A 12246-nucleotide genomic window follows, 5' to 3' on the forward strand; every position below is an offset into this window, starting at 1 on the left:
CAAATAATTGCTGTTATATAAAAAAAGAAAAATATTATTTATCTTGGTTTTCACAAAAGTATGAAGCAACTGTTTCTTGAGCATAAAATCAGAATATTAGAATGATTTCTGAAGGATCATGTTAAGACTGAAGACTAGACAAATGGCTGCTAAAATGTTTAGCTTTGCATCACAGGAATAACTTACATTTTAAAATACATTACAACAAAACACAGTCATTTTAAATTGTAATAATATTTTACATTATTACTATTTTTACTGTATTTTTAATCAAATAAATGCAGCCTTGGTGAGCAAAGGAGACTTCTTTCAGAAACATAAAATGACCCCCAACTTTTCAGCTGCAGTGTTTGTGCATGCTAAACTATAATTACAACCATTCTGCTGTTATGCTTGTGGTTTAATGATAATCTTTGAAAATTGCAACATGCTGCAACACTACCATATCAGATACATGTGAAGGCGTTTTGAGTGGGATTTTGAGTGATAATGAATGCTGAGTAATCAGAGGTGGTGTGTCTCTGGGTGTAGTCTAACCGTTGATGTTGTACATAGAGAAACGGTAGGAGAAGTTGGCAAGATTTGTTTCCTGTCTGAGTGGAGCTTTCTGCACTTTCTCAGGACGCCCATCATCCAAACTCTACAAACAGAGAGACAGGAGAAGGTGATCAGGTAATATGAGATAGACAAATCATGAATCATGAATATAATCATCAATACAACACATCAATAATAATGATTTTTAATGCTGCAAGGAAAGGTAGGCATCACAACATTGTAACGTATAACATAAAATCCATTAAATGTATGGTAAAAAACCAGCTGTGGTTGCCAGAATTTTACCGTAAAAAATACAGTAGCAACAATTTAGGTTTTACGGATTTAACTTAAATTTACATTTAAACTGATTTTAACTGATATAATGGTAATATGCCAACCTATGGAAGTACTGAAATCTGTTTTGTACCTTTGTAATACACTGATAACCACGAAAAGCAGGTGGTGATGAGAAAGTCACATGATGATCATATAATCCTTATTAATAGTGATATTAAAACATATTTTGGGTAAAATATCAAGAAATGTGCATTGTGCAATAAAGAAACTCTCCAAATATAGCTTAATTATCATTTTTTATCAGTACGTTTTAAGTGATATGTCAATAGATACGTTAATGGATTTGAAGTATACTTGGTATGAAATAAACTTATTTTTACTCACAAAAAAATAAGCCATAACTCACAAATTTATACTGTAAAATATTTTAAGCTTGGCATAAGTATAAAAATGTACAGTCATAAAATATATTACAATTTGATTTTATTTATTTATTAATTTATTTATTACTGGTATTTCTTGAAATTTCTACAAAATCATTTTAAAATTCACTTTTAAGATTTGTCTCATATATTCAGGTTTCTCAAGACAGTTTCAAGTTCACAAAAAACAGTTATAAGGGTCTCACAAAACCAGTCATAATTGAGATTTATACATAATCTGAAAGCTGAATAAGCTTTCCATTGATGTGTGGTTTGCTAGGATAGGACAATATTTGAAGATCTGGAATCTGAGGGTTCAAAATCTAAAATCTAAATACTGAGAAAATCTCCTTTAAAATTGTTCAAATGAGGTTCTTAGCAAAGTATTACTAATCAAAAATAAGTTTTGAAATATTACAGTAGGAAATTTACAAAATATCTTCATGGAACATGATCTTTACTTAATATCCTAATGATTTTTGGCATAAAAGAAAAATCTATAATTTTGACCCATACACTTGTGCTACTTAAGACTGGTTTTATGGTCCAGGGTCACATATATATACACATTTATACACTGCCCTCCAAAAGTTTGGAAACACCCCTGGCAAAGTGTGGTTTTGGATATCAGCATAAATCTTTCTCTTTGGTGAAAATACATTAAAGTAACTTAATATTATCATTGAAGACCAGCAATAATAATTTTCATTTTGATTACATAATAATGTCAATATATACATGTCAAAGTCAGACATGCCCCTTTGCCAGCTGTGATGCCTGGTTACTGGGTTAAACTTGGCCCAGGTTTTTAACTGTTTATGTAATAAAATATGTTTTCGTAGTTTCTGTTGTCGCTTATCAGTGCAAAATTATCACAAATTAAAAAGGATTCATGCCAATATTGTCCAAAACCCCACTTTTCTAGGGCATTTCCAAACTTTTAGAGGGCAGTGTATATGTGTGTACAATACTAAGCAATACTGATAAATTTAAATATCAGCCAATGTATGATACAACTGATATGGTGAATATTATGGATCCTTAAAAGATAATTAATTACATTATTCAAATTAATTGCACATATCAATAATTGTTGAGATATACAATAAATGAATATTCAAGATATTCACATTCAAGACATAATAAATCACAAGTTTGAATTTGAGTGTCACCTGTGTGAGTTTGTCCAGTTCTCCCAACCAGGCACCAAACATCTTGTCCAGATCCTGGTCCTCCTTATCGCTATCTTCTTCAGCAGCATGGTCCAACTCATCATCTGACACCTGCTCCATATCTGCTGTAACACACAGACACACCCACCTCAGTACATGATACAGTCAACTAGTGTGCCATGTCCACATCAACAGACAGCCTGATGTCTAAACACACAGAACATCACAGATATTACAGCCTGCTGACAAAGAACCAACATTTCAAGAATGACTTGTTGGCTTTGATGCGTCTTGTCAACACAATTAGGTGTTGATTCATTAAAGGATGACGTACATCACAGGTTGTCATGATGATTGATTTCCACTTTTGTAACCAGATACATGATATTAATTTCTCTCTTCTTATCTCACGTGCACTATGGTTGTGATATATAATTGTCGTGACACCTTCCAATCTGCATTTGACATGCAATCCCATAGGACAACATCTGTCAGTCTGGCATATTTGAGAAAAACAAAACCCATTTTTTATTATTATCTTTATGCATGCTCTGTCAGACACCTCCAGTGTTCATCTCAGTGTAAAGTAAGTCATTATTTCAAGGTTGCCTTCTGAGAGGGTGTGATGTGGTTGTTATGGGAACCTCAGCTCTGTCTCAAAGACTGGCATAGTTGCTATAGCAACCTTCTCTAGATCTCCCACTATCATTTTTCACCCCCATCATTGCCATGGCAACCCCTGCTGTATCTTCCACTGTGTTTATTGATTAAAAATAATGTTCATTACTGGCTAATGTATTGAAATTACCCAAAGCACTCAAAGTACTTTAGGTTACTTATAAGTATTGCACTTGTTACTGAAACTACACTGCAACAAGCACACAGATAAGCAAAACACACTAATTCCACTTGGAGATCAACATTAAAGTTTTAATGCAGTGTAATGAAATCAGATTTTAGATGTGAAATTGCAAACGCTGTGATCAAGCCAGTGTTGGGTGTGTTTTGCAATGACCTCATTAGAATGGAGGTTTGAGGGTGTAAGTCAGCGTTGGACAAAGCAGCCCTCTAGTGGACAGTAATGTAACGGCACTTAGTCACAGCTAGAACTCATGAGTCAGCAAGTATGTAAGCATCTATTACGCTTTTCCTGCTGAGTCAGGGTTTGGCAAACTATGAACTTTGGTGAACAACTACCAGGTAAGTCACAAACTATGGATAGAGACTTATTAATGACAGCCAGATTCACTTTCACTATCAGCAGGAGAAACCAGCTTGGGCCCCTTAGCCACACTCCACTATGACATGTAATAAATATGTCGTTACAAACATATAGTTTTATATTCTTACACAAAGTGTAAACTGATCATATCCACAACTCTCTTTTTTATTTTCCATCTCTTTCTGCTACTCACATGCCTTTTGGTGTCTGGGAAAGCAGAGACGATTCCTCAGAGATTCTGAGCTCACCTTAACCCTAATCACCTGCTTCACTTGTTGATCCAACAAGGGTGTGTTTTTACTAATGTATGTAGCAGACTTGAAAGCAGACACAATGTTTTCTAACATTTACCTTGAAACTTTTTGATCAGAAATTGGAATCACATATTCAAGGAAGATGTGTAATAAACTACAGCAACCAAAGTAAAAATGTACAGTACCTTTTAAAACTTTGGGATCAGTACAACTTTTTAAAGGTTTTTAAAAGAAGTCTCGTTTGCTCACTATGGCTCATTTATTTGATCAAAAATATAGTAATAACAGTGAAATATTATTACAATTTAAAAAAAAAAACTTTTGTCTATGTGAGTACATTTTAAAATGTAATTTATTTCTCTGACGCAAAGCTGAATTTCAGCAGCCATTACTCCAGTCTTCAGTGTCACATGATCCTTTAGAAACCATTCTAATATTCTGACTTAATGTTCAAGATACATTTGTTATTATCAATGTTGAAAACAATTGTGCTGCTTTATATTTTAGGGCCCAATGAAATGTTTCATTTTCTAAATTGTTTTTTTATTTAAATTTTTCTAGACACCGTTTTAAATTGAAATCATGAAACTTAAATTTAACAAATGTATTAATAGTTTTTAAAAAATTACATTTAAAGAAGTTCCACTTTCAGAACAAACATTTACAGATTTCTCACCTCTCATCCAAGATGTTCATGTCTTTCTTTCTTCAGTTGAAAAGAAATAATGTTTTTTTTTTGAGGAAAACATTTCAGGATTTCTCTCCATATAGTGGACTTCTATGGTGCCCCTGAGTTTGAACTTCCAAAATGCAGTTTTGTAGATTAGTTATTTTCTAAAAAATTGACAATTTGAGGTTAAAAATTATATAAATTGTCAGTTTTTTTAGAAAATAACCGATCATTTCGCTAGATAAGACCCTTCTTTCTCGACTAGGATCATTTCGATCCCTTTGAAGCTGCATTTAAATTGCATTTTGGAAGTTCATACTCAGGGGCACCATAGAAGTCCACTATATGGAGAGAAATCCTGAAATGTTTTCCTTAAAAAACATAATTTCTTTAAGACTGAAGAAAGAAAGACATAAACATCTTGGATGATAAGGGTGAAGTAAATTATTGTTTTATTTTTTCCTCAAATTCATTTTTATTTTTTACCAAACTGTTTTTTCATTACTTTTCTGGATTCCATTTGAATGGTTTTTATGCAATTGTAATAATTTCTAATTAATTGATTATGTAAAAAAGATGCATTTATTATCAATTTATTTATTTTATTTTTTTAAATTCTGTGTTATTTACATTTTTCTGGTAAATATTCCTTAATAAAAATAATGTTTCAATAATAATTGTATTATTAGTAGTAGTACTATCATTACATTAATTAATATAGTTTCTGTGACAATTTCTTCAAGTTAAACCAAACATTTATATTGACAGGTTAAGACCTGCTTTTGTTTGTTCGTTCATGAAGCGACTCTCAGAGCAGTTCTATACCGTGTTTTGATTTAAGTGTACTGACCTACAATTGTCATTTTTTATGATTGGATTCCGTTATTCTATCTCTGTTTACCTCATTGTGGAAATCATATGGCTCTATTATTTCTGTGGAATATTTCTTCATTCGTTGATGAATGGAAAGTAGAGCATTTTGAATTATTATTATATTTGTATATATTTTGTAACATTACAAACGTATTTACTGTCACTTTTGATCAATTTAACGCATCCTTGATGAAAATAGTATAAACAAGAGCTCATCAAAACAAACTATTATGGGTAGTTATAGGGCTTAGACTTTGTGTAAAATGACCATGAGAATAGTTCTCCAGATGTTCTTGAGATTAGCTTAACTTCATAAATATTGTACCAACCCCATCAAGGTAGCTGTACTATCTAACACACAAACCAAAAACATAAACAGTCTTACTGTGAGAGTCTCTTCAGAATCTGTGTTTGGGTTTGGAGAGTCCTGGCGCTTTTGTTTTCTTACAATACAGTCCTGCTGACATCCACTCTAACAAATCGCAGGTCGGCAGGAGACACTGAACTGAATGTTTTAACCATTACTACTGTAAGATGTTTCAGATGCTCCTGGGGGAGCTGCATCTTCCAGCGTTTGCATATGCAAGTCCAGTGACAAGATACAATCCGAGACGGTTCAGTTCAACAAGGTGCTTAATACAGCGGATCGAGTCTTGCAAATATCATTCCAACCTTGTGCTCTGTCTCACTGCTTTCGGATCAGCAGGATGCTAGTGACGCCTTCAGTCACTCTACTGCAAACGTCCATGGTTCTGCATAATCAGTCAAGCACAAAGAGGAAAAATAAAAAAGAGAGAGAGAGGGAATGAGAGGGGAGAGTGTGGGACAAAAGGAGATTTTGCTAAATTATGGAACAGCAGAAAAAAATACTGAACTGAAAAAATAGGTGGAGATAGAGAACGAGAGCAGAGGGAAATTAGAGAGGTGTGTTATCTTGGCACCCTGTTGCTTAACAGCTGCTGATTTAGACTAAGCTCTGCTAAACTCTCGCACTCACACACACAAAATGGTGAAGGTAGAAAATGTAGATTCGTTCTTCATATTTCATCTGCCACTACACACAAATGCAATGAAATGATCGCCTTCATATTTTGTGATTTTTAAAGGTTTAATGTGCTAATTAACTGAATTGTGCAAATTAAAACTTAAAAATGCATGAATTAAGAAATATCTGTAGGCTGTTGTAAATGTGAAAGGGTGGAACATTTCACAGAAAAATGGCTACTGCTCTCCTTATCATCAAGGTTATGGCCTGCTGTCAGCAGTGAAAAAAAAAAGCAGTAACCAAGCCTCTTGGACACAGAAAATCATTCTGTTTAAAATAAATGTTTTATGCTATATGGTTTTAATTCCACAAGGACGCATTAAATTGATCAAAAGTGACAGCAAAGACAGCATATTTTTTTTAGATTTGCACTACAGGTATAAATACAGTTGAGGTCAAAGGTTTACATCCCCCTTTCAGAATTTGCAAAATGTTAATTATTTTACCAAAATAAGAGGGATCATACAAAATACATGTTATTGTTTATTTAGTACTGACTTGAAAAATATTTCACATAAAATATGTTTATATATAGTCCGCGAGAGGAAATAATAGTTGAATTTATAAAAATGACCCCTGTTCAAAAGTTTACATTCCCTTGTGTTGTTACCTGAATGATCCACTGCTGTTTTTGTGCATAGTGATAGCCGTTCATGGGTCCCTTGTTTGTCCTGAACAGTTAAACTGCCCGCTGTTCTTCAGAAAAATCTTTCAGGTCCCACAAATTCTTTGGTTTTCCAGCATTTTTGTGTATTTGAACCCTTTCCAACAATGACTGTATCTTTTCACACTGAGGACAACTGAGGGACTCATATGCAACTATTACAGAAGGTTCAAATGCTCACTGATGCTCCAGAAGGAAAAAACATGCATAAAGATCTGGTGGGTGAAACTTTTCAAATTTGAAGATCAGGGTAAATTTAACCTTTAATATCTTCTGGGAAACAGGTAACTATCTTCTGTAGCCTAGGGCTTCTATCTTCTGTAAAAGGGCAGTACTAAATGAAAAAAACATAATATCTAGTCAAAATAAATATCATATTTTAAACAGAATCTTGATTCGTTCAAAAGTTTTCACCCCCAGGCTTAATTGTCCTCAGGGTAAAAAGATTGATCTCAAAATCATACAGTCATTGTTGGAAAGGGTTCAAATACACCGAAATGCTGAAAAACCAAAGAATTTGTGGGACCTGGAGGAAGAAGTTTATCTAAAGCAGTTTAACTGTGTTTAAGTGTTTATCATTTAATTATTTATTCAAATTTATTCAAATGTTAATTTATTGAACATAATAATAATTGCTAATTTCCAACCTACTGTGGGTTAATTTTAAGCAAGAAATATTGTAATTTTTAAGCAATAGTCGAGTTAAATAAAATTAGCCAAAAGGTTGGGTTAAACATTTAACCCAACTGCTGGGTTAAAACAACACAGTCGCTGAGTTTGTTCATATTTGACCTAGACCTAGACAGAAATGCTACTTGTTCATAGAGTGACTTGTGTAAGAATGAGTAAAAATCATAGATCAAGAAAAAGAGAGAAGGAGGAACAGAGGGAAAGACAGGAAATGTCCAGGATGTACAGAATTCTTCATTTCCCCCGCGAGCTGTTCTGTCAAGGCTCTCCCACCACCCTCCAGCAGCTGTTCTCTGACTGACACACACACACACACACACACACACACACACACACACTCTCCTTCTATGAGGTTGAATATGACATCATGGCTGGCCAAGAAGGGGGACAGGAAAAGGAAGAGGGGTGAACAGGCTACCACCCTTTTCCATGTGCACAGTCTCACTCTTTCAAACACACACACACACACGGTGTCAAAGCAGAACAACAAGAAACACTACAGCTGCCACTCTTAACTCGCTGACCTCTTGCTCAAACACACACACACAAGTGTGCTTATGAGTTTGGCCACAAATAAACACACACACACACACACACACACACACACACACACACACACACACACACACACACACACACACACACACACACACACACACACACACACACACACACACACACACACACACACACACACACACACACACACACACACACACACACCAAGTGGCATGTGTGCTAATGCTATTATTCATCCCTACCCAAACACAAGACATATGGCAAAACACACAACGCAGGGATCTGAGTGCTGATCAAATCTAATAAATCACTTTCCAGCAGATGCCAACTTCTGAATTAACTTAACACTTCAGCACAAAAAGTGGTATTTCCAGTGGTCTTCACTCTTAAAAATAAAGGTTCCAAAAGGGTGTTTTTGCAGTGATGCAATAGAAGAACCATTTTTGGCTCCCCAAAGAACCTTTCAGTGAACAGTTCCTAAAAGAACATTAAAAAAAAAAAAAAAATGTAAAGAACCTTTTTCGACTATAAAAAACCTTTTCTACATTTGTAAGGTTCCATGGATGTTCAGTGTTCTTCATAAAACCATTGGTGCCAATAAAGAACCTTTCATTTTAAGAATGTTGAACACACATTGATATTACAACAGCAAAAGCAGACTAATGTAATGTCAGGACAAACAGAATTCACGTGGCCTCCTTCCTTCAGTAACAATGGTACACAGCGCTGACAACTCTCAAGAATGTGTGAAGGTTACATTTATTCCACAAAAAAACATATTTTATAAAATCTAATATAAACCCAGAAACAAAGCAAGGACAACAGTTAAATAGTCCATCTGACATCAGTGGTCTGCAACTAATCGAAGCTACAAGAATTGTTGAATAAAGTCGTTATTTTTGTTTTCTTTGCGCACAAAATTTATTCTTGGTGCTTTAGAAAATTATGGTTGAACCACTGATGTCACATGGACAATTTTACCAATGTCCTTACTACGTTTCTGCACTAGGGAACATTTCAGTTGCATTGCCGTCTATGGAGGGTCAGAAAGCTCTCGGATTTCCTCAAAACTATCTTAATATGCGTTCCAAAGATGAAGGAATATCTTACAGGTTTGAAACTACATGAAGGGAAAGTAATTAATGACAGAATTTTCATTTTTGCATGAATTATCCCTTTACGTTTATTAGATAAATAGTAGTAGACTGCCCTGGCACTCTAATTCCATTCTAAATCCAACATTTCCTTGTTTCTCAGCTCTCTACATATGTTTTTCTGCAGAAACAAAGGTAGCTTTTTACTGACATGCTTCACTTTCATAACCAACAGCTTTTTTAACACTCCTGTAAATGCTTTATGAGCACATCAGTCATTCTGTGACCAAAAAAACCTTTGACCATGTCATATCGAGACATTTAAAGAATAGGTTACTGTACTGCCATACAAATGTCTGATTGTAATCTGGGCAGAAATGAATGGATGTTTTACTACAAGAGGTTAAAATTTGGGTGGGTAGAGCAGTGGGTGTTTTTAGCTCTGCTTTCCACACATCTATTTTTCAAACTCAACTCTTGCTGTTTGTTACACAAGGTGAACAATTGGCTCTGTGAGGATGTGAGGAGAAGTTAATAAACGTTAAAAATGTAGAAGTTATGTAGTAATTGGAAACTAGAAGGTAGATTTAATAATTATTAACTTGCAGAGTGACAAATGAAGCATCTGGAGCTGAAGACACTTTTAAATCCATCATCACAGTGTAAAGCACAGCTGAACGCAGCTCACACCCGAGACAGAAATAACATCATATCGTGTGTGCTAAGCAATTGTGAAGCTCTGAAAATATCTTCAATTAAAATATTAGATTATTGTATGTGTGTCATGGCAGATGGTCTCTGAGGGATAATGGCATATGACAGCATTCCTGTATAGTGCAATGGGACACAGATTAGCTCTAAGGAAGAGAAAGAAGAAAAATGAATCATCTTAAGAGCAGAGTGAAATAGAGGACAGTGAGAGAGGAAAATGCAACCTGAGGGACTAAATCTCCCTTTATTTAGCACAGTCGCACACAAGTACAGTTAAAAACCAGTGAAAATATCCAGTATGCGAGACACCCATAAGACATATTAGGAATGTTTACTCACTCTGGATGATTCACCGTTTTTGCCTGTCCACCGTTTTCCTCCACCTCACTCAAACAAACACACTCACACTGCTGTGTGTAATCTACTGTATCTTCAAGTCCTGAGCTTATGTATTGACTGAATCATAGAATGACTCAGTAATTGCAGCAAATTCTAAAATAAGCCCAAAAAACCCTCTGTGAGGGCATGACTCCACATCTCTTTGATATATTTGAAGTCTCCAGTACATTTGAACCACATGGGAGGTACTCATGTGAGTTACTGGCTGTTGACTGTGTACAGAGTATATAGATTTACTGATGCATGCCTCCACCTTTTCTTTAAATCTCACTATAAATGAACAGCAGATTTAATTTAGCCATTTGTTCACATATAAACAACATTCAGTAATACATAAGAAATATCTGATCATGAACCACAAAACCAGTCTTAAGTAGCACAGGTATATTTGTAGCAAGACAAGAGCCAAAAATACATTGTATGGGTCAAAATGATCAATTTTTCTTTTATGCCACAAATCATTAGGATATTAAGTAAAGATGTTCCATGAAGATATTTTGTACATTTCCTACCGTAAATATAGCAAAACTTAATTTCTGATTAGTAATATGAATTGCTGAGATTAATTTGGACAAATTTAAAGGCGATTCTCTAAATATTTAGATTCCAATGAATGAGACATCCAATGAATGAATAATACAGCTTTATTTGTGGAACTGTGTTCATATTGTTTTAAAGCAAAAAACAAAACACATTTTTGTTTTCATTTTCATAATTTTTGGGTGAACTATCCCAAGCAAAGCAAAAGTGATACCAATATTTATGATATTTTTAGCATTAGTCTGTTTCAATAAATTAATTTTAATATTATTTTTTAGTAAGACCCAGTGCCAAAACTGCTCATGGGCATCTAAAATAAATCAATAACACAAATTAAATACAAAATGCAAATAAATAAATAAAAATAAATAAATAAATAAATATGACTGAATGATAACCTGAATGACAAAAACTTGTCAATAAACTCACTTTGCTTTTGATGATGTTACACACTGTCAAATGATTATCAGTGTTTTTTTTAATCATTTCAGAATGGCTTTTTGGTTTCTGTTAAACTGAATGACCTCTAGCAAAGTGCATATTCCGGTCAAAAGTCCCCTGGTTATTTCATAACTTAAGAAAACAGTAAGACATAGTTCTTCTAGAACACACCCAACACTTACTTGAAAATGGCAAGAAAACAAATATAATTTTTAACTTGGCATTTTATATGTTTATTTAAAGATGTAATGGTAAAATCAAAGACCATTACACTAAATCACCAATTTTTTTTACATTATTTTACATATTTTGACATTTATTTCCATTATAATATCATTATAAAGACTTCAATGTTTCAACACAATAACTTTACACCACACTGTTTCCTTCTCCTTATATTTCTGTTACTCTGGAGTCTCTTATCTTTTTCTCTGAAACCCAGAGAGCTGGACATTCTATTAATTTCACATTTTCAGTTATTGCACAATTGTCTCTTTCTCATTTCTCCCTTCATCTCCCCAGTTTCCCATTTTGTCTCTGTATTAAAGACGTTATCAAACCATTTTCTGCAAAGACTCAAAACAGAGGGACAACTGGAGAGGGTATTTCTAAATATATCTGTAGTGCAGACACAGAGTCACTTGAACAACTGATCAAAACAGCCCAGAGACAAATGTTGGCTACCACGAACTG

The 12246-nt window shown here is 34.2% G+C and overlaps 1 protein-coding gene across 1 annotated transcript in view; it reads right to left on the reverse strand.

The window, feature by feature from the left end:
• The window catches only part of raph1b (Ras association (RalGDS/AF-6) and pleckstrin homology domains 1b), a 78211-nt gene that overhangs the window by 31782 nt on the left and 34183 nt on the right, over nucleotides 1-12246 (reverse strand). The window contains exons 3-4 of the mRNA XM_073842615.1: nucleotides 2432-2556; nucleotides 538-640 (exon numbers count right to left, since the gene is read on the reverse strand). Coding sequence (XP_073698716.1) covers nucleotides 538-640; nucleotides 2432-2551 — 223 coding nt within the window. The 5' untranslated portion in view covers nucleotides 2552-2556. The remainder of the gene's footprint in view (nucleotides 1-537; nucleotides 641-2431; nucleotides 2557-12246) is intronic.

Source organism: Garra rufa, chromosome 6 (genome assembly GCF_049309525.1).
Source record: "Garra rufa chromosome 6, GarRuf1.0, whole genome shotgun sequence".
NCBI lineage: Eukaryota > Metazoa > Chordata > Actinopteri > Cypriniformes > Cyprinidae > Garra > Garra rufa.